This window comes from Trichoplusia ni, chromosome 15 (assembly GCF_003590095.1).
Source record: "Trichoplusia ni isolate ovarian cell line Hi5 chromosome 15, tn1, whole genome shotgun sequence".
Lineage (NCBI taxonomy): Eukaryota > Metazoa > Arthropoda > Insecta > Lepidoptera > Noctuidae > Trichoplusia > Trichoplusia ni.
The window spans coordinates 9,110,010-9,133,688 of NC_039492.1; the positions used below are offsets into that span (position 1 = coordinate 9,110,010).

Below are 23,679 nucleotides of genomic sequence, written 5' to 3' on the forward strand. Positions count from 1 at the left end.
CGAAAAGGCGATTCAGTTTTTTTTAAATTTTTTTTAGTTTACTTTTTATTAAATAATATTTATTAAATTATTAAAAGAATAACATTTTGAAGAAAGCAGTTACTGTAGCGGCATCTAGTAATATTTAAGGGAATATTATGCCTTAGTTGACTTGCCCTATGGCATAGATGGCACCACTTTCCATACATTTTGTTTTCTTGTCCTCAAAGTACTGTACTGTCACCCCCATGGTTCGTTCGCTAGCCGTCTTGTGATTTTTCCCCTTGTTTCTTATTTTCATGAAAAATAACGGAAAATATAATGTAACTGTAAATTTATATTTTACTATGGATTTCAATTAGCCCAAAGTACAATTAAGTGTATGTGTTTATGAGTCCCTTTACTTCAATCTGATTTATCATGTGTGGCAAATACATCAATAAAAGAATGAAACATACTTGCGCTTTGTATTAAACTAGAACAGCGGTAAGTAGCGTGAAAAATATATTAGAATAAATGTATTTAATGTATAGTTTCACCTGCAAAAGTAGTTGTAATATTATGTTGACCTGTAAAGGTGAATTAGGTTGCAGAAATCAAGTGCCTTTCTAAACTGTCAGTTTGTTTTTAAATATGATATGTGTTTTAAAGACGCGAATTTATTTTTTATTCTTTTGCTATTACTAGTTGCCGTCGGTAATTGCATAGAATACGGCAAAAAAATTGCTTGATTTAACAATGCATGAGCATCAAATCCTGTTGTAGGGCTCTGTTATCTTATCAGACTTATGTCAGATATCAATAAGTTTGGTGTAACATTAGTAGCTATTCTTATATCCAGCATAACAATAGTTCACTAATCTTACAACTACAAAAGATGTATTTTCATTCATAATTATTAAGATCTTGGAAGTGTTTTATTTACAAACAAACAGTGAAGCAAATCTAAAGTGTCATGTAACTTAAAGTGAAATAATACTATAGTTAAAAAATAAATAAAGAAGCAAGTGAAATGGTGAATGAAATTGATAATATGCATTAAAACTTTAAAATAGCTAGTGGAAACTTCAACTTCTCAATTCATAAAGTAAAGATAAACATTGTCTATTTAAAGAGGTTTGAATTTGTAGGAGGTATAAAAACTTCTTGTGTTTGCAGAGCATAAGCAAAATGGAGCATGCGGACTTGGTGTCGGAGATGGCTCAAGTGGAGCACCTCACTACGCAGGAGAGGCTCCACTTAGCCCGCAGGTAACTACCATAAACCAGTTATAATTTATTACTTAATTAATAAATAAAACAAAAACAGTAATTTTTTTTGTAATTTAATGTTACCAGGTAAAGGGTTAAGTAATAATTATTTTACTATGATTTTTTTTAAATAATATATTATGGAATGAGACATGGTAGGTATTATCACATATTTGATAACATCCCACAATAGGTATTGTTTTTTATATCTTTCTTAGGGCCGATTTTTCAATCGCCAGATAACTTTTATTCAACAAATATGTTTTGTATGTGTTATGTATGACATTTGACAGCTTTTGTATAGAAAATATGTCAAATGGCCATATTTATTCCTCAGATAAAAGTTATCTAATGATTGAACAATCGGGCCTTAGTCATTTTAGTGATATCATAGGATTAAATAGTAGTTAAATAATTTTTCCCTTGCAGGATTTTTTTGAATGTTAGGTGTATATTTTTAAACTGTAGAATAAACTAATAACTTTGTTATCTTAGCAATTATGATAGGTATATGAGACAAATATAAAACTATGACCATGAGATTTTATGGACATGTTTATGTTTTTAATGGGAATATCCTTACCATTTTGTTATTGTTTATGCTAGTAATAAATTAAAACTTAGTCAATTAAAGAGGTCTAAAAGAAAAAGTTTGCCTTTCCCTTGCAATGGGATTTTAATGTCTCATACAGGCGTTTTCTGATATTAAGGTGTTTTAAATTTGATAAAAATAAACTTTTTAATGGACCCATCTTGCGAAGCTATGCCTTGCCCCAACGGTTTTTTTGTTTGACTTAAAACACTTTGATGTAGTGCCATGTTGTTACTTGACAAAAAGGGTTGAAAAGTGTCACAGAGGTATAATCAAAATGCACTTACAATGTATAAAAATTAATTAATGAAAATTGTAGAGTAATTTAATACAAAAATATCTTTTGGAAGTGAGTAGGGTCTTCAGTCTAGCTGTTTTCCTAAACATGTTTCTACTAGGATTAGCAATTCAGCTATGAATTATGAGTTAAAAGTGAATGAATGGTGAAAATACATTCCTTGTGTTCATACTGTTCAACAAATCACTCGCTAAATTAGGAAGAAACTCAAATGATAAATAAACCAAGTATGTGCAGTCTTTAGCACAGCTATCAGATTATCTTTCAGATATTTATAACAAACTTATGTTAGAATAATTGTAGGAAATGAAGACTTACACATTGTAATTTTTTGTTGAGATAATTATGAAATGTTAAATTATTCTATAATTCCCTCTCTTTCGGTATTGTCTATCTACCTGTCTGTCAGATACCAGCCCGTATCTCATAAACCATGATCTAGCTTCATAGTGTACAAAACTCGTTTTGGTTTAGCATCCTATTTGAAGGGACCCTTAGTTGTTGTGTGACTATTTTATTTTAATAATTTTCTTGCTATATTTTGATAGGAACTAACTAGGCAAATACATTTTTTCTGTGGCAAAAACAAGCTTTAAGATTTCTCAAGTGGTTACAACAACCAAGTCAAAGTTATGTTGGCTAAAACTCAAATGGTTGACGAAAGAGTAAACACACGCTATTTTATCAGCACTTGGCCTGTCTTCCAATGTCTTAATATGTTAACAAAAATGTTTTTAGAAACATATCTAGTATTTATTATCACAGAAGATGCCAGTCACAGATAAAACTTGTCTTGATGTATGGATAGTTTGCCTGATATGTGTTTATAAGTTGTTCGACAGATTATTGTGATAAAGATACGATTTGATATTTAAAAAACTCAATTTGTAGTTTAGGGCCGTCATTCAACAAAATAATTTATGTTTTTCACAAGTCCTTACAGCAATTTTGAGAATATTAGATTAGATAGAATCAATCTTAGAGTTAGATAATGTACTCCCAAATCATGTCGTTAAAAACTTTTATGTATTTTCAGTATGAAAGTCTATAGATGCATTTGTTTATCTTCATCTTAACTTCACAATATTTCAAAACTATTTTTAGAAGGTGATAACTTTGTACACTTATGTACATAAAGTATAAGTATACAAGTGATAGTGTACACATTCTTTAGCACATTCGAGTATCACCTGATAGACATATCTGTTTTACCGGGAGATGTATCATAAGTACACAGTGTTGGTCGGCTAGCTGTAGGTACAAGTAATCCTTCGCCTACCGACCACGTCAGAGGATTAGCCGCGTTAGCTCACGTGTGATAACATATCAAATCATGTGTAGGTACTTGTGTGTACTTCCGATAGTCATTTTAAAAATAAAAGACGTCTGTTTTAAAACGTTTTATTACGCTATCTGACTGAGTCTCATAAACACATTGATTTATAGCTTTTTCTTCTTTGTTCTAATTTTAATCTTTATTCATGAAACGTAATTTGGTAGTCGTTACAGTTTTCAGTGCAGGAATATGTTGACGCTTCAACTCAATCGTCGAGTTGTTAAACTAATATTCATTAACATTCTGCTCTTGAACTACACTGCTGGTTCATTAAAATTAAATGCCAAGAAATATTTCATTGCCAATTTTGTACATTATTATGAAAGATATTATAATCTACATCTTTATGTAAAGTGAAACCTTGGTTTCACTTTTTTTGATTGCATGATATTAAACCGTTAAAATGTGAACCCATATGGGGATAGGCGTAGCATTAAATACTATTACGAAAATAAGCCTCGGTATCTGAGCGTTCGTGTTAGATATCGTACATCGCGATTATTTTGAAACAGTCCAATGTAGCAATTTGCGACCATTAGGAACGCTCCCTGTGTTACGGAAATGAAATACAAATTCAGGGAAAATAAATGTTGATGGGGCATTAAAAATGTTAAAAGAAATTACATACGTAGGTATACATAATAGGTCCACGTAGTTTCTGCTTAATCGACATAAGGAAAAACTACTCAGATAAAGCAAATAGCTGAGACGTTACTATCGATACGTCATAATTAGGTACAAATGTAACAGGTTTGACATGATGATATACTCAATCTATATCGGAATGCAGAATTATATAAATCTTATTTGTAACTTCGCCATGTAAAATCAGAACGGTAAATGTTATAGCGAAATACTGAATTGCTCACATAAAGAGGATCTTGTTTATTTTGCGCTAAACTATAAAACAGTACCGGTGGAATTATTTTAATCTGCGTCATAGAGATCATATTATTACGATGTTGATTATGAAAAGGCTATTCAAGTCTCTAATTTTATGACAAAATACACGCGAATTTATTTCACACTAATTTATTTTGTAACTATTACCATATAGCTTAGAACCGATCCATATAGGCATGTACTTGCGTAGGTTACATGGCGACACAGACCGTGTCACACGTTACACCGCAACATTTATGAACAAAACACGACAATCGAACAATTTACACAAACGCCATAATATAGTGATAATAGACATTTATTAGACACCAGTATCAGACACGATTTTTCTACATATATGGTCATGCTACTGTAGTGTAGTGTCTGTATCTCATGGTGTTGTGTAAAATAGTGTAAACAGACGTGATTCCAAATAAAATATTATTAAAAAGAAAATAGTTCGGTATATTGAGGACAATGTTTGATTTTTTCAGACGTCGCATGCAACAGTTAAAACTATGGCAACAAAGAGAAAAAGAATGGGCGCGTTCGCGGGCGAAGCGAGAGAAAAGCAACAAGCGGAGTATATACTTCAGCGACAGCGTAATGTTACTGGAGGCTGCAGCCAGAAATGATATAGACGAAGGTGACTAATAACATTTACGTACATAGTATTCTTCAATGTGAAAGTTTTTGAACTTGGATTGAGATTTTGTTTGTAACGGTTAAACATAAAACTACTGAATAAATTTAGGCTAAATTTATCTTTTGGTTGCGGTATCACCCGCCTGGATGTTGGTTTTAGCTAAAATACCTGTCATCATAAAATACCAACAGATATTCATCGAAATCGGTCCAGCCTTTTAGGAGTGAAAAAACATACTCATTCGTACAAAAAAACTTACATACTTTGGCATTCATAATATAAGTGTGATTGGCGTGGTGACCTAAATATATTAATGAAGTAGATATTTAACGGCCTTGGGCTTGTATGTAATCCCCAGAACTACTAGTTTCTAAATACTTACAAGTTACAGCGACAGGTAATAATTAGGTCACTGTACGTAGTTATTTGCGGCATTAATGTTTCGCACTGAGTAATGCATGTTTTGAATAGCACAAAGTGCACCTGTGCCGGTTACGACATCGTACTACTGATAACTTAGAACTTTATAAAGGTCAGCAAAGGTACGACTTACCTTACAACTTACCTTTATCAATTCGTAAAAGCAATTAGGATAATTACACCCGAGGGTTGACGCGACCTTGCTGTTGCCTTAATACAGATTAAAACATGTAACACAAGTACAGCGTAATTGTTTGTTTATTTCGCGCCAACGTTATATGAAAATTGAAGATATTAACATCGTTGACGTCGTAGTATTCGAGCTGGTAATATAATATCATGTTATTCTCGAAGTATCATAACAAACATATGGTTCTAGCTGGTTGGTCAGCTGACAGCTGAGTAGTTGCATAAAGTCAATAGCAACGGCATTATTGTATTTATTACTCGGCCAATTACGTTCACTACAAGTGCCATAACGAGATTGTTACACACCTAATGAGAAGTAGTTTTGTTTTATACCCGTTGCAACCTTTATCACTGGCTACTTTCCTTGTTATTATAATTTTACTTGTTTGTAATATTGCACTATATTCTTTGCTTATGGTTTACAGGTGTAAATACGTTGTTGTGTTTTTAAGTCGTATGAGGTCATTGCAATGTAATCATACATTCAAGTTACACATTATTATGTACATTAATTACATGTGTACATATGGCGTAGTAACATTTTAGTACCAAGGATAATGCCTTATATCTCTGCTTATTTGCTATCAATGTTAAGATACCACATCCCCTAATAGTATAGTAGAAAAAAAGGAGGACGACTTTGCCCAGAAATGTGGCATTTCTCTTTTTCTAGGGAAGTAAGGAATTTAAGCTTAGGAGTTCAAGCAATTAATGATTATAATTCTCACTTCCAGTGCGCCGTTTACTATCACGGGGTGTCACCCCGGACGCTACGAACGAGGATGGCCTCACGGCGCTCCACCAATGCTGCATCGACAACAACGAGGCTATGATGCGACTCTTACTAGACAACGGAGCCAACGTCAACGCCGAGGATAGCGAAAAATGGACGCCATTACACGCAGCAGCGACATGTGGCAACCTCAACCTCGTACGAATACTTATACAGCGTGGAGCGAATTTACTAGCGGTCAATGGTGATGGGAACATGCCGTACGACATCTGTGAGGAGGAACGAACGCTGGACGCGATCGAGAGCGAGATGGCGGCGAGGGGCGTCACCCAGCGACTGATAGATGACACTCGAGCCTCTACTGAGATGAAGATGCTGAGGGATGTTGATGATCTAGTTAAGGGTGGGATGGATTTGGATGAGCCGAGGGATAGTCAGGGTGCCACGCTTGTAAGTATTTGTCAAGCCGAAAGTCAGTTACTTAATAGTCAGTTTATATTTTATAATGTTCAGAAAATTTAGAACACTAAGTTTTTAATTTTTGCCTTGTTTTCGTGTTATAATAATTAATATAGACATAACTCACATCCTTAATAAAAAAAGCGTGTGTGTTCGAGTAATACAGTTCATGTTGCTAACTGCCAAAGAGTACGACGTTGGGTGCGGGTTTGATCCCCACAAGTGATACCACAATAAAGAACACTTGTATTTGATATTTTTACTTACACATTGATAATTTACTGTAGCATTATCCAAATTTCATTTGTTTCAGTTACACATAGCTTCGGCAAACGGTTACATAAAGGTTGTGGAGTATCTCCTAGAACACCGAGCGTCGACCGACGTCGTGGACCATGATATGTGGCAACCGGTCCACGCGGCCGCTTGCTGGGGACATGTACGTAATACGATATAAAACACTTAAATTTGATAATGGCAAGGAGAAGAGACCCTACCGCCACGTCTTAAAGCAATATTATTGTTGTGTGAAAAACAGACGTTGCTCTAAGCTCTGTGTGCGCTGTCACGCTTCCAAAACCATAATAACATTATTTTGAGACGTGGTGGTAGATACTCTGAATGAAGATCAAACATTAAATGGATTTTGAGATGTTGATTTTTGTCTCCCATAGCTGTTACTAATTAGAAAAGACCCATGATGCGTCAAGTTCATTGTGAGGACTTGTTTCTCATTTTAAAACAGACTTTACTTTATAATCGTGCCAAGCTATACTTTCACTAAATGGTATGAAAGAGCAATGCTGACGACGAATCGGGTAAACAACATCACACAAAATCATTCCATTTTATATATTAAATTACCAAATGACTACCTAAAAATTTAGTGTCACTTAAAAGACAAATAGGTAAATGTTAGTAAGTAACAATGGAATATACATTTGATTTATTGTCAAACATTACTTTAATGTATAATATATGCAAAACTAATAGCAAGTAATGAAACATAACGGTAAAGTAAATATGTTTTTGTTGCAGTTAGAAGTGTTGGAGTTATTAGTACAATACGGAGCTGATCTCAACGTCAGGAACAAACATGATGAGACGCCGGCAGGTAATAACTTTCTGTATGCTTTGTAAAGAAAGAAACATAGTGGAGGAAATTATGATTGTGGGTTATAAAGTAGAGAAGAGTTTGTGCCCAAAGTAGTATTACAAATGTAACTCATATTTAAGTCAGCAAAATGTCGAAACTACAAATGTCAAAATTATAAAGATATAGTAGCCTGTACATGCAGCGCAAGGAAATGTAAGGTTATAAATAAATACATAAATTACACTATATAATCGTCGTTCATCGATAGGTGGCGCTGATTTCAATTTCAGTTTTTTTTTTCTGTATAGCATTTGTCCTTGATAAACTATAAACATTTGAATCAAATTAAATATGAAATGAATTTTCGATTGACATAGAATGCAGTTTTTGTTTATACGAACACTAAGCCGTTACACACTGTAGTGCGTTAATTAAAAAAAATACTATTGATTTTCTTGAAAATTGATTAATTTGGAAACGTCCCCCCCAGACATCTGCGAGGAGGGCGAGGTCCGCGCGCGCATCGTGCGGCTGGCGGCCGACCAGGAGGAGCTGCGCCGCCACGCCGCCGCCGGCCGTCTGCGCACTGCGCGCCGCTCCTCCAGCTCCGCCAGCACCAGCCGGTATGCTACACTACCGAACTCCTATACAAACACCATCATCTACACCAAACTAAATTACACCTATACATAGAACAAACAGAAGTACTCATCACAAAAACATTTGTCCCTGGGTTTAAATCGAAACTACAGCCTTATAACCTAATATAACACAGTCAGCCAGTCTAACTCCATACTACTAAGTATTATCCCTATATAGCTATCTACGAATCACAATAACATCAACGGTGCGATAATTTCAATTATCGTCCGAATACATAAAGTTTTGAAGCAAATGAAGTTCTGCGGAAATCATATACAAACGATACGAATACTGTCGAAAAGATAACTAAAGTCCCTTAGTAACACAATTATTATATATGCACGACGTATTTCATTGTTTATCTCCCTTATTCCCACTATTTCTTATTTAAATAAAACCATTTTTGCGCTATTTTTCTTTTCCCAAATATACAGTTTTTTTATAAAGTAAAACATATCCTTGAAGCACAATTTGCTCAGCAGGGTCCGGTCGGTGCGGCGTACATCTCTACGCGAGAAGCAGCTCACAGCGAAAGCAGACGTGCGCGGCGAAGCCCGGCTTAGAGAAACCTTCGACTCAGCCGTCGACGACGAGTTGCAGGTAACAATATATATGTCTATATTCTAACATCTATATCTAACAGCAATCACTAGTCAATTATACAGAATAATATAAGAAATACAGGGTATAGAAGAAGTAGCATTTGAGATTTCAAATAAATTTCACATCGTTGGTGGATACACCCCATTGGTGCAGGTGTTATAAGAAAAGATAAACAATCTTTGTATGTCTTTTCACCAAGATTGTTTACCTCTTTTTGAGTACCTAAAGAAATGGGGTATAAGCAGCACAACTAAACATGAATGGTAAAATGTTTGTTCGCTTTTGGAGCTGAAAGATACAGAGTTTTATTTGGCTTTTTCCATCTTTGCGTACGGTAAGTCTTAGAGATAAGAGAACTTTACACGAAATTCAAGAAAATCTGCCAATCGGGGAATACAAAATTGTAACTCATTATTAAAGGACTACATTACAAAACAACATACTTGAAAAAAAAAATGAATTTCCATGCACAGAAACGTAATTTTAAATACAACAGGACTCCGCCGAAACACGTATAAATCCCAATTAACATGAGCAATTATCTCAAAACGAATTACATTTCCAATTACTGTAACATTATTACTTATTTAATTATACAAAAAATATCATAATCAACCTTTATCAGCCACAATTATGTAGCCGCATAATAACGCGCCACGCAACATTGAACAAATGCCATTAGTATTACCATAATGAGTACTGGGGGCCTACCATCGGCTCTAGTAATTGTACTGCAGTTGAGTAAGCGTGATAGCGCACTTCAAGACGTATAGCGGCATCTCGCTTCAACAAAGACAAAAGAACTTGTAGAAGTGATGGTAGGCCTCCGATCTCGTGTTCAGAACAATTTAAATAGCGACGTCATTGCCCGTCCAAATTAATATTCCGCTTTCAACTTTCGCGAAGGAAAAAATATGAAAAACCAACCGTTGGCGTTTAACGCGTAAAATATTAATACCCATTGCGTTTGATACGCGCACGTTCCGTACATAACACGTACCTAACTTACCGAACAATTTCGTAAGTATATCCTCCGACGCGTAGATTTCTAGCAATTCTTAAGCACTTAACTATGCATAATTGTTTTTGTTCTGGAAATTAGTTATTAAATTTTATATTGCCGATGATTTTTGATATTACACATTACCAATTTACATGAACATTTAATCTAATTTGGAAAACTTTGCAGTCTTACTGCGGGATTACGGATTCTCTTCCCTTTCATTAATATGCTTTAATTATTATTTCCTATAATTACCTCCATAAAGAAATGGAACGATAACTAATTAAATTGTATTCCGCATCCTACAAAAATCAACTACTCAAACTATTGCCGCTTACAAAATAAGTGTAATTACCAAAACTAATTCATAATTATAAAGCTGTGTGTTGTTCGCGGAACCCAAAAGGCCTGTGTTTAAGTGTGAAAGGGAAACTGGCGACACAACACGTTATACGCATTGTTAATGGACTCGGTTTCGCGTGATATTGTGTAACTGTTACCGTTTGCTGTTTATCTGTGTAACGATCTTTTTTATATTTTAGTTATTTAAATATTAATGTTGTAGATAACATCTATAACTGCAGTACGTTTTGTCATTTTCACAATGCAAGGAAAATGATGTTTCTACTGCAAAATATTGTAACATAAATGTAATTATTTTATATAAAAAGGCCATTTGAGTAGGAACAAGTTCATCTCATTACAGAAAAGTAGGTATTATCTAAAAGAACGTGTTAATTCACTCATTTGATTTTCATTTTAAATCAGTGATTTGGGATTGAACAAACCTACTTGACTAAACTACACTAATTTTAAGAAATCACCTCTAAGTACTTATTTATATTTAAAGCCAAATGTATTTAAATAAATCAAATCGTAATTGCCTCTCACAGTATGTAATCCAGCAACTTCATCTGAATAAAAGTGGAAAATCTAATCTTTAATTTCAAACCAGAATGCGTTAATGAAAGCGTTACTGTATTTCATTGCTATATCTCATTAAGTAGGGGTATGTCTTAGCGTGCTTATCCACTAATCATGTAATTATCATCTAACAAACTAGTATATATCAAGTTAATAAAACGCACAAGCAGTAAACATTGAGCCCGTGATTATAAACCTATTGCGTATTTCAATATGCGGATGGATTTTTAGGTTATCAACAATCTCTTTAATTTCGCAAGTTATTTACACCGTGTATCATGTATAATATAAATGGATATTTAATATTAATTGAATATCATATTTTGAATAGAGAAACAATTCTTCATAATTATTTTTAGGATAAGAGTCATATTTAATTCAATATATTAATCCTCTAAAAACGAATTAAACCAACTTCAATTGTTGCGTTTTTATTATCCTGCTTATTACCTTACTCACTTTACATTTTCTCAACATATTGACATGCAATGCAAATAAAAATTAAGTAGCATAAAGAATACAAAGATAAAAAAAATAATCTTGTTTAAAGAAAACTTTTTGTGATCAATTTATATCAATTAAAAAAAAAGACTACGGTACTCTTTGCGTCTAGTACGAATACTTGCTTCGCGTCCGTCGGGAATTCTTAGGGCTGGTTTACATAGTGTTTAGGAGAGTGCTTTAGTACAAATAGTAAGGCAAGTATTTTAGTAGACGGGCTAGTAAACGTTTATCTACATCTCTAGCCCTTCTAACCAAGTGGCGCATGTACAATGGTTTACATCTTACACCTGCAGAAAATGAAAATAGTCGAAGGGTAAAAAAGTGATTAATTTCCGTACATTTGAGCGTCATTAATAGACTTTAACTATAGATATTGTCGCCAGAATTAACAGCAGTGCCTAGGAAAAATAAAATACCGATGAAATAAGCTAAAGAAAAATATCGTCGCTATTTGTTGTTATAGCGGCATCAGATATCCATAAAAAAATCAACTGTTTAGCTATCACGGTTCATGAGATAGGTCCTGAGCGGACAAATGGTGGAGTTTCTGTAGATAGTTAGGTAAATTAGTCAATCAAGATAGTAAAGGGCTACCCTTTCGGTAAATAGAAACCGACCTATTTAGTCCAAAGGTAAGTCAAACCACACAACGTAGCGATTACTAAAGCACTCTCCTAAACACTAAGATGTAAACAGACCATTAGCTTCAGTGCGTAATTGGCGAGCAATTAGATGGGAGTAATACCGGCTTTTACGTTCGTATTAGCAGACGGTATGTGGCGCAACCACCACCGTTGTGGATCTAATCTGGCCGTTTCTTTATTGCATATCGCCTGACTGTTATCATCAATCAGCCTTCAGTTGACCTGCTCTGGTTTCTGTACTCGACTGGGCATTGATGGTCACTCATACTCTGTCAAGGTCAAGGTCTTGAAATAGATAAAATGTGACAAGAGATACTTTCTTGATTCGATTTAATATGAGATATCGAAGCTGAATTCTTCCCCAAAATCGATTCTGGTTCTTTCCGTCTAGTTACTAACCCGGTCTAATTCAGATACCTATTAGCCATTCCTTTAGACATACATATTTGACTTGATTTTATGTCTTAAAAGTCGGCCGTCAGATATTTATTTACATATCTTTTTTTGTTCTTTGATATATACATTTGCTAAGTCTGTTTCACTATCGTGATTTAACAAATATATTTTGGCAGCTGTCACGGACATTGTCCCCTTTTCCACATCTTTATCTGGCTTTACCACCGTTTATGCTGCTCTTTAATCTAATTGCGGTCAGATAGTATTCGCTACGAGTAATTGTCTCAATCCGTAACCCAGCCATAACTAATTAAACGTGAAGAACTCAAAACAATTCGGAAAGTTGCTTCACAACTTTTTCCTTGTTATTCGTCGCCGCTCTGAAAAGATAGAATTTCATGGCAATTTTATGAGATGTGATTTTTATTAATTAATCGCACGAACGACCAAGAGATGTATCAATCCACAAAAAATTGCAACGATCTCACGCTAGCTTTACAAGTAATCGGAAATCGTTTGCAATTAAAGCAACGGTATGAGCGTGTTATCATATTTTTATATTAATAACAACTATTTGGAGTAGTTCTTTATTTCAAAGATTTTTCTTTTTTGATGTTTAAAACGAGTGTTCAATACCTCTCCGTTTAGTCGATCTAGGCAGTCTTAATTAAGCTCTTTGTTTCCTTAAGCACGACCGTTAAACACCGTAATTAAACGTTAGTTTACAAATTTTTCTTTCAGATTCATAAGTCGATTATAAACTGCATTAAAGTAAATTGAACGTTCATACTGCAAGATTACAAATTCCCTTCCACTCAGTTTGCGTAAGAGAAATAAGAAAAATACTAATAAGATATTTTATAAGCAGGTTGCTTTCAAATAATGCGCTTTACAATGTTACGTTTATTGCTGTTTGCAAACAACATTGCTTACTGCAAATTTTATATGTGATATGTGCCGTGATAGTGAGCGCGATAACCTGGATTAAACATTTGTTGGTAATGTAATACAATTATAATTGGATTGTGATTATTTTGTTATACTTAAATATTAGGTAGTTACCTGAAATCTGTCACAGGCAACTTTAGCTGTATTTTCGTTTTGAGCTAGGGCTGCAAATGTGTTCAAATCATTGTCTCTTGAACAGTAAATAAAACCCCACCATGTTTGGATGACTTCTATAATTCTTGTTTAAACCTATAGAAATATTACCTATCAATAATGACTGTATATATTTTGCAACGGATGGTGTTTGCGGATTTAATTTTTCAGATAGTTTGAGATTCATTTCTAAGTTTCATTTCAATGGTTTTAAGCAGATTTTTGTCAAAAAGCAACTTGAAATATAATTGTGAAATGATTTTATTAAGTTACTGTTATTAAGTCGGTCGCAAGAAATATTAATAAGCATTTAATTTAATTAAAAATAAAATCGTCTAATTGTTCCTGGAAGTAGAGTGTAAAATAATATTTACTGTTGATTGGTGCTTGTATACCATACTTAGTTAACTGTTCACCTGTCGGCATCTAATGAGCGATTTGGTCTGAACACGGGACGGTTCTTTTTACGTGAACGTTCCCCGTGTGGCGTACTTTCTCTGCTTTCATCTCGAGACGGCTCGTAATTAGCTGGACTGGAATAATTTATTGCCAACATTATACACGGACCAAGGCCGTGACGTACAACTCTAATTCGCTGATATCATCGACTCTTTATTTATGTTCTACAGACAAAATTTTTGCTCTTCTTATAATTCTTTTCAGTTAAAAATACATATGTAGAAATCTGTTGGCGTTCTGCAACAACATTCATTACTTGTTAAAATGCGGTTTTTAATTGAACAGCGATGCAATCATTAACAGATATGAATTCTTCGGAACCACCGTTTCTTTATTTCGTATGCAAAATAGCGATCGTCGCGTGAACATAGCTCTGTCGTAGGCTCTCGTGTTGTACGCTAATAATGCCAGTTCCTGTCCAGATCGATACTTACTAGAGCGATTGATTCGCGCTTCTCGCTTCTACACTCTATAATAGCTTCATGGAATCTCTATATTTTTAATTGTTGTTATTAAGCGTTTAAAACAAGTAAACTAAAAGAATTTGGTGAATAGGTTGGTGCTACGCCAGTGTGCAGCTTTGCTTGTCAGCTGAGGTAATGGACATTTGAATTCGATTGAATTTGAGTATTTATATTTTAATTATTAAGAGCTTTTAGAATTGTTAATCTTTTGACACGTAACTCTACATCTCTTCTGTACCTACCTATATCGTAGTCTTTTTTCATTGAGTATATTATTTTTATCAAGTCAATCAGCAATTAGTGTCGTTTTTGAATGTCAATTTTTCTCTACACCTTTAGGAACAAAAAATGACACTGACTTTTGAATAAGTGCTGTTTGTAAATGCAGCGGCAAGTTTATTGATTGAATATGTAGAACACAGAAAGCGGATAATTTGTACCCCTGGATTGTGAGAAATACAATGCCATCTTACGTTTAGCGTCACATCAATCTCGTTGTCATAAACAAGGCTTGCGGCGGCAGGCGTCAGGCATCGCGTTCCGCTGGGCGCATTGATTGACGACACACGGACACCCGATTGACTAAGTTTTCCCGCGATTTCCCTCGCGAGCCCGCTGCGCACGCGCCGTCAGTCTGTGGTCAGCGAGCTAGCACGCACCGCTTATGTTCAATTTCTTTCGACGATGCATTTTGATATACAAATCTTCCTCCGAACTTCAATTCTTCCTTTATGGTGTTACATAAAGTGTTGACTATTGTTCTCTCAAAGGGTATTATGTGCTAATGTGATATATGATGTGTGTTATGTGTCGTTGACTACGGATTGTAATCATGTCTCTGGATATTATGTTTTTAACTAACGATAATTTGCGGCGAATGCGCAAGGAGCCACAGGTCTTAGGGCTCCGCTATCGGGTATGCATATTTTATATATTACTAAAATTACAAAAATAGCCTATGTAAATGCGGAATTGAGACTGACTCGGGATTTTTAGTATAAATTTGGGTTTGTAAAAATACTGGCAAAAATACTTAAAAAAAACAGTAATGTGGGTCGGTATAATAAATTATGTTCTTACAATTGTTAATGAAGTTAAAACTTAATTACAGTACTATGCTATAAAATCAATTTCAGGAAGCATACAATCGCAATAAGATGAAAAAAGTCATTATTACAGTACTTTTCATGACTTATTTGATGTAGGCATTTTTTCTCTTTTTCTTCCTGTATATAATATGCAAATTATTTCTTGAGTATTCCAATGCATCCAAGCGTATTAAAAAAATATACTGCATAAAAGAAAAAACCCCTTAAAGTTCATGAGTGTTCAAAATTCATCGTGAAATTATGTGGTTACCAAAATCCAATGGGATTGACAAAATGAATTGATCGTCCCATCAGAGTGAAAAAAGAACAATATGATGATCTTGTTAATTCTTCGCTCTGTTTGCAATGATACATCTAAATACGTGTTTGTTTTTATTAAAATATATTTTAGTCGTAATTAGATAATTACAGTTGTATATTTAAATAATCTATATGTATCTAACTTTATTTTGTATTAAATTCCTCTGGAGGTTACCTCCGCTTTCAGTAACAGTAGTAACAGGTTACAACGACCTCAGATTATATGCGCGTACGCAAAATATCTGATAATTGCACACATGAACAATTTTCCAATTAATTCGTCTCTATCTTTAACGTTCTTAAGGATATCCGTTATATACAGCCTTGGCCAAAAGTATTGAGCACCTTACAAATTTCGCTCGTTCACGGAAAGAATGAGAGTAAACCAAATCTATTGTTAAAGAATTCATTTGTCGGCCATCTACAAAGGTTTAAACAATGACCCACGCCGCACAGCTAGCAATAAAACACCTGGGTGCAATAAAATGTGTTTTTACAATTTTTGTATTTATTTATCAGTTCGCTACCATCGCTCGTTGTGAACACATCCAGTGATCTAGTGCGCCTTTTGTATTTTATTTCAGAAGTTTTAAGTGTTATCGTTGCAATATGCCAAAACAAAACGAACTTTCTTTAGAAAAACGTGTGCAGATACAGCTTCTGTATGAGCAAGGGAAATCACAAGTAGAGATTTCTAAAACTGTGAAATGTTCGCGCCGATCCGTGCAATATGCTATTCAGCGATTCTCTACTACCGGATCACATGAAAATAGACCGAGAACCGGGCGCAAACGCATCACCACAGACCGTCAAGATCGTCAGTTACTGAGAGAGTCGTTAAGAAATAGGAAAAAAACATCTTCAGAGCTCGCTGCTGAGTTGTCGGAACAAATTAAGAAGCCAATTTCTGCTCGAACTACTCGCAGAAGACTTCAAGAAGCTGGTCTGAAAGGCTGTAAAGCTAGGAAGAAGCCATGGCTCTCCGATAACATCAAAAAAGCTCGATTGAAATGGGCTTTAAAACACCGAACTTTCACCGCTGAAGATTGGTCAAATGTTGTGTGGTCAGACGAATCAAACTTTGAGGTGAGTAAGTCAATTTAATGCCCTGATACAATTTTATAAAATGTTTTAAAAACCAAACGCATAGTTGAATTTATTTTAGTTTTACAGAACTCAATATTTTTCTCTTTATTGCAGATTTTTGGTACACCTGGTGTGACCTTTGTGCGTCGCCGTGTGGGCGAAGAATTTAAGCCAGAGTGTGTGATCCCAACCGTTAAACACGGTGGAGGCAGCATAATGGTCTGGGGTTGCATGACAGATTCTGGAGTTGGCGAATTGTTCGTGTGTGAGGGTCGCATGGACTCTACTAAGTACATAAATGTACTAGAAACTGCATTACTGCCTTCATTCACGCAACTTTTTGGCGACACGAATATGGATGATGTCAAATTCCAGCAGGATAACGCGCCATGCCACAAATCTGCACGCACTATGAGATGGTTTCGGGAAAATAACACGGAACTGCTTGACTGGCCAGCTCAGTCTCCAGATCTGAACCCCATAGAACATTTATGGGGTTTATTAAAGCGCAGGGTTAGGCGCCACACAATCAACAACAAAGAAGATTTAAAACGCTGCCTGCGCCTAGAATGGAACTCGATTACTGTTGACGACTGTAAAAAACTTGTTAACTCTTTACCAAAAAGAATTTCTGCCGTAATTAAGGCAAAGGGTGGACCCACAAAATATTAATGTTCTATTAATAAATAGTAAAATAAACCCATATAAAACGTTTTGTTTTATTTCTATTTGATACTCCGCATAAAACTGAAAGATATCATGGGTGCTCAATACTTTTGGCCAAAGCTGTATTCCGCCATTATGTTACAGGGCCTTTCGAATGGCGTGGAAAACGATCAAAATACCGCGAACCTCCAACCGCATGAATCGTCGCACAAGCGGCTGTCGAACAGTTCGACCACCTCCAACCAGAGCTACGACTCTACCGTAGAGTACGCAGTGCCCAAGCACTCGTACAGCCAGCGCGGCGGCTCGCTGCGCGCCAGCGACCTCAGCGACAGCTCCGAGCTCGCCACCTACGGCCAGCAGAAGACCACCAACCCTCTGTTCGGCGTCAACGCCGCGACGCACTACGCGCCCGGCGCCATAACCGCCTCCCAACACGAAGCTATCAACGAAACAAGCAAACACTACGAAAGAACGAGTCTACCGAACGGCGTCAGAAAAGCGCCCGAGGGCCAAGACAATGACGTCATCAAAAACGAGGACGCCTTAGACGGTAGGAAAGAGGTGATAGTGAGCCCCAACCAGATCGCGATCACTGAAGGAGGCACCGCGACCTACACCACAGACAATAATGGTAAAATCAATGTTCATGTCACCGTCATGATTAACGCAGGTAATTATATGCATCCTTACGAACTCAAATTGATCGTAACAGCACATCTAATATACATACGTAATATAGCACAGTTTATAACAAGTTTAAATCTGTAAAGTTAATCTAACAGTTCTGCACAGTGATGGTTTATAAATATAATGAAGGTTGGGACTGTGTGCCGGTTTCCAGAATTGACACTCTCGAGGATGCATATTGAGGCAAGCTGTCTCTCATAGTAGTTGCATGCTGGTAGTAGCGTGTGGGTCTTAGTGTTCCTTTGTTGTGCTATTCGTTACTGGGACTTCTTAAATCATTTTATTTCTATTGAATGTTGAGTGCACGTATATTTCAAAACTCACCTTCTCTTTGGTTATCTATCTGTTCCGTTGACTGCACTATTTCTAAAGTGAATTTCCGAATCTTTAATCTTTTGTAGATGTTACGATTTTTAATCTCATTTGTTTTGCGTAATCTGTAGAATTGCTTTAATGAAGATAAGCATTAAATGTTTACTAACAATTTAAGAGTAACGTGCCATAATTACAGTTGAGAAACTAAATAAAAGATCATTGTAACAGCTATGCTTATCTCATAAAGTGTTTATGTTTTTTTTCTTGCGGCGAGATGTAAACGCGGTGCTATACATAGTGGTTCGCGTTCCAGGCACACTCGCAGATTTGAAGAAGCAGCGAGCTCAGATCCGGACGAACGGCAGTCCGGTGGAGAGCAGCCTGACGTCGACGAACAACCACAGCCTGAACTCGGTGTCGGAGGCCTCGAAGCAGGACATGCCGGTGCAGCTGAACCCGCTGAGCCTGGCGCCCGGCGCCGCCGCCGTCCCGCGCTTCGCCGGCAACACCAGCGACGTGGTCGGCGACTCGCGCTCCCACAGGTGCTGTATCATCATGTAACAGACTCTAACACCGCCACAGGAATTGTGTGTTCCCATAGTTATAGTACGGATGCCCCGAGAAGCGCGTGTCGATATAATGTGATCGTGGTAAGCGTACAAGTCTGATTGTCATTCCAAAATAATTTTTGAACGGCTTTTGGATCACTCGGACGATTGACTTTTTACGGTTCGCTATTGCCTAAGAAATGTGATTTGGCTAAGATGAGATTTTAGAGGATATTTTTTTAGTTTACTGTGACTGATACAGTTTTTTCACCGATCAAAGAGTCAATCGACGTTTGTTGGTCCGGTAGAGAAGATAACCTAATATATTGAACGCCGATAGAGTATTGCCATGATTGCTCACAAAGCAAGGGCTTGCCAATGGCTGGAAATAGTGTGATAGATAAATAAGAGCTCAACAACTATTGTATTTTTAGCGTTAAGGAAACTATGCGGTTGCTAATATTTTATGTAGTGTTAGAAGTGAATCCTATACTGCAGTTATGTCATATATTTAAGTATTGTATTATAGTTCGCGCTCGTCTTATTTCCTGAACATTCCAATATTTAATACTTTGTTGAAATATTATTTAATGTAAATAATTTAATTTCATTGTAAATGTCAATGTTACAGATATTGTTATTATCATTTAATTTTAATGTTACATAGAATGCATAATACGCATTGAACAGAACAAACCATGGAACGCAATAATAAATGATCGTATCGATTGTTCGCAAGTGCCTCAGGAATTGGTCTACCGCAAAAATCTATGTCAAACATAGACTAATTTAATTAAATATCATTTATTTATTACAAAACTAATAAATTATTGAATAATAATTATTAAGTAAATTATTAATATCTATTTCACGTAACAAAAGTGATACATCATTTTATTCTTAATGTGCAGTTGACCGCACGTCAGTTACACTCTGATATCACCTTTAACTCAAGGGCATAAGATTGACTTTCGAACTTCTTCGTCTCAACTGCAGTGCGGGCTACTGCACACTGATTGATCTTTCCTAACTGAACGTAGCTGCGATACATGCCTTAGTTTCACGGACCACTCTATGGCAATAAACTAATATCACTAGACTAACAGATAAAATAGTACTTAATATGGGTATACTTTTATAATACGTATAACTTTCACAAATACGCCATAATATAAACAAATATGGATGTAGTGTTCATTATATACAAAATCTAACTGCTACTTAACTATATAGATACATTTTTATTACATTTATTATTTCTAAAATTATATATATATTTGATTTTGTCATTTAGTGTTAATATATGCCGAAATGGAATTTATATTATTGTTCTGTATTAGAAATGTTTGCGTTACAAGTTCAATTTTGTATAAAGACTGGATTTGTTATGTAGGTATTACATTTATTAATAGTTAACAGCCGATTACGCGTGACACTGCAGTCGATACTAGTATTAAAGCTAAGGCCCGTCGTACACGTAGTCAGTAGAGTGAGACAGGTCAAATTGTATTAACGTTTTTCACAAATAAAAACTTAAGTATTTGTCACAAAATTTTGTGTATTGTGTGTGTATTTAAAGTATTTTTTTGTAAAATTTAATACCAGTGAGAATAATCTGTATTTAATTGCATTTATTTACTTATTATTATTAAGCACATTTTCATCGTAGTATCTATTAATCTATATATTTTGCGATCAAACATTTTCATTATAAAGTATTTGTTATAATTCTAGTCTAGTGAGTGTCGTGTGTAGTGTCACGTGTGTCGGTGTTGGGTTATAATGCAGCTGTGAGTTGACAGAGCGAGGGGGCCACGGCATTCGTGCTGATAGTTTGTTTCACACTCCATATGTTACAGTGATGTACGGACGTATATAAGACGCCATAACGTATTCATGCATAGATAGCAGGAAAATCGTAGTGTCATTATCCAATGGACAAATTTATCCTTCTTTTTTGGTTTGAAGGGAGAATCTTCCAGGAAATCACATTCTGAGAGGGGGTAGTGTCAGACTTTTACTGACTAAACCTGAACTGCCGTGCTACGTCTTCCGTATTCGTTCATAATACACCATGGATAAGTTTGTCCTGGTGCAGAGTCAAAGCGCATTGAAGTGTTTCTCTAAATGTTCATAAAGTGTGTGTAATAATAAAAACATCTTTTGAATTCCCAATTCGCTTTTGATGTGGTTTCGTTGAAATAGTTACAACAATACAAGTGAAAATGGCAATAATTATAGAAGAAAAACATAAACCAACGTTTTCAAGGGAAGTCGTGATTCTAATTATTTGCAGCGAAATAAATATCACCTTTAGTCGCTTGAGTTAAGGATAAAATTGCAATAATACATTTTAGAGGAACGCATCGAAGCTCTGAACTCTACACTAGTATGAATTGATAATTCAAATAAGTTACACTTATGTTTGTACGCAATACGTCACATAGTTCATTTAAAATTTCGGGCATTTAGATGAAAGCAAACGAATGGCGTCTTAAATAATATCTATTAAATACTGCATTACGTGTAACATATGGATGTAGTCGAGTGCCTTTTTCTTGTTTATTAGAGCGAAATACTCAATTTGTGCCAATATTTTTATATTTTAAAATTACAAGCACAAGTTACTTTTTAGATGAAATATTCTTATACTTTGTTACCGCGAATTTTATGAACCAAATGAAAAGTTTAATTGAATTTTAAACAATGCTCAAAGCCACATATATTGATGTTGAATTGCATTTCTGTTATAACTTTTGACGTTGATATGTAGAACTTATACATTCTATGCAATGTTCGTGGTAACTTTGTAGATCAGTTTTACCATTTGTTTGAGTAGTGGTAACCCTCCTATAGAAATACACCCCTAAATTAGAACTGTTATTAAGTATCCTTTAGAAATTCTGTGGAACGTTCTATTGAATCCAGTGTTCATCGTCTGTGGTATACTTGTAAGGTGGGTGTGGTCGTTTGACATTCCGTTATACATATATCATCTTGTTAAAATTTTATACAATGTAACTATCGTAAGCTTTTGGAATCGTATTTATCATGTGTAGGCGTCATTAGGTCCCATCCAGTAGCAATTCATTCGTCCATATCTTAGTCATTAGTGTAGCTATTTGGTAGAATTAATATATCTTCAGTACTTAAAAAGTACTTAAAAGTATATACATTTAAAAATATATGTATAGCGCACGGTAACTGTCGTGGATATATCAAATATATTAATAAAGTATACTGAAAATAAATATATTTATAGACATACAAACAAAGCAATACTGAATGGCCTTATTAGTAAGCACAATACATTTCAAGTTTATTTTGTAACAGTATTATTTTTAAAAGCATTTTACAGGCGGTTTTTGTGATACTTACGGTATTTGGAAACAGAACAAATTCTTGACAAAAAAATGAGCATTATTATTTTGTATTATTGTATGTTTATTAAATAATTTGTCTTCTGTGTTGTTGTATTTAGGGTTTTTTTTGTAAGTACCTACGTATGGGTTGTGATGGCAGCTCGTCTTGCCGAGAACAGTGAATAGGATACCAAGGATTGAAAATAAGTGTTTTATAGCTTATCGAGCTTAAGTGATGTTGTAGCAGCTATCTACTTGAAAAATTTCGTTATTTTTTTAAAAGGAGAATCTTTATCATTCATTTCTACAAAATAGTTTTAATATCAAATATTTAGGCAGAGAATAGTATTTTCCTACTTAATGTTATCTTGCCTTGTAATTAAAATTGTTTAAATGTATCAAAATTTTGATGTCGGAATTGATGTTTTCTGTAGAAATATTGAACAGTGCCTGTTGTGTCTTGCCTTAGTAAAGTGTAACTCCTTTGTTGAAATTTTATTGTTATTATCACGTGATCCTATTGTACATAATTGTAGACAAATGTTAATCATATACTTTACATATTTCGTCGAATATAACTTTGTATAATAATTATGGATATCGTGGCAGCGGAGTCCCCCACAAACCTTTGTATATAAATATCTGTTAGAATAATATTTAGTCACTTGGTACGGTATTTATAGGAGAGTGACGTCACAATTGTTACGTTCATACAAATATATCTTTCATTTTAAAGTGTAGTCCATCGGCAGAAAATACAAGATGTTTTTTATAGCAATTTAAATGTAGAGGTCTCAGAACAAATATATATGTTTCCGCCTAGGTATTTGAATACATTATACATAAGTATTTTAATACGAATGCGAAAAAATTATAATTGTAATTTTCACATACCTAGAAATGTAGCTAAATTGTTGATTTAGTCTCCTTGCCATCTCGGTCTTGCCCCTAAAACGTACACCTGTTGTATTAGAACGTATTTC

General features: G+C 35.0%; 1 protein-coding gene across 3 annotated transcripts; it reads left to right on the forward strand.

Moving 5' to 3' along the window:
- Positions 1–231: 231 nt before the first annotated feature.
- LOC113501542 (protein phosphatase 1 regulatory subunit 16A) lies at positions 232–21,335 on the forward strand. Of its 3 annotated transcripts, none has more exons than XM_026882728.1 (10): positions 232–465; positions 1,138–1,229; positions 4,832–4,983; positions 6,327–6,775; positions 7,098–7,223; positions 7,823–7,898; positions 8,371–8,503; positions 9,005–9,122; positions 17,926–18,454; positions 19,100–21,335. In XM_026882728.1, exons 2-10 carry the CDS (start codon positions 1,150–1,152, stop codon positions 19,345–19,347), a joined length of 1,911 nt encoding a protein of 636 aa, XP_026738529.1. In that variant the 5' UTR covers positions 232–465; positions 1,138–1,149; the 3' UTR covers positions 19,348–21,335. The 3 variants fall into 3 exon arrangements, with proteins under 3 accessions (XP_026738529.1, XP_026738528.1, XP_026738530.1); XM_026882727.1 differs by lacking the exon at positions 232–465 and adding an exon at positions 762–994; XM_026882729.1 differs by lacking the exon at positions 232–465 and adding an exon at positions 763–994 and having other exon boundaries at positions 17,926–18,415.
- The last annotated feature ends 2,344 nt before the right edge of the window (positions 21,336–23,679 follow it).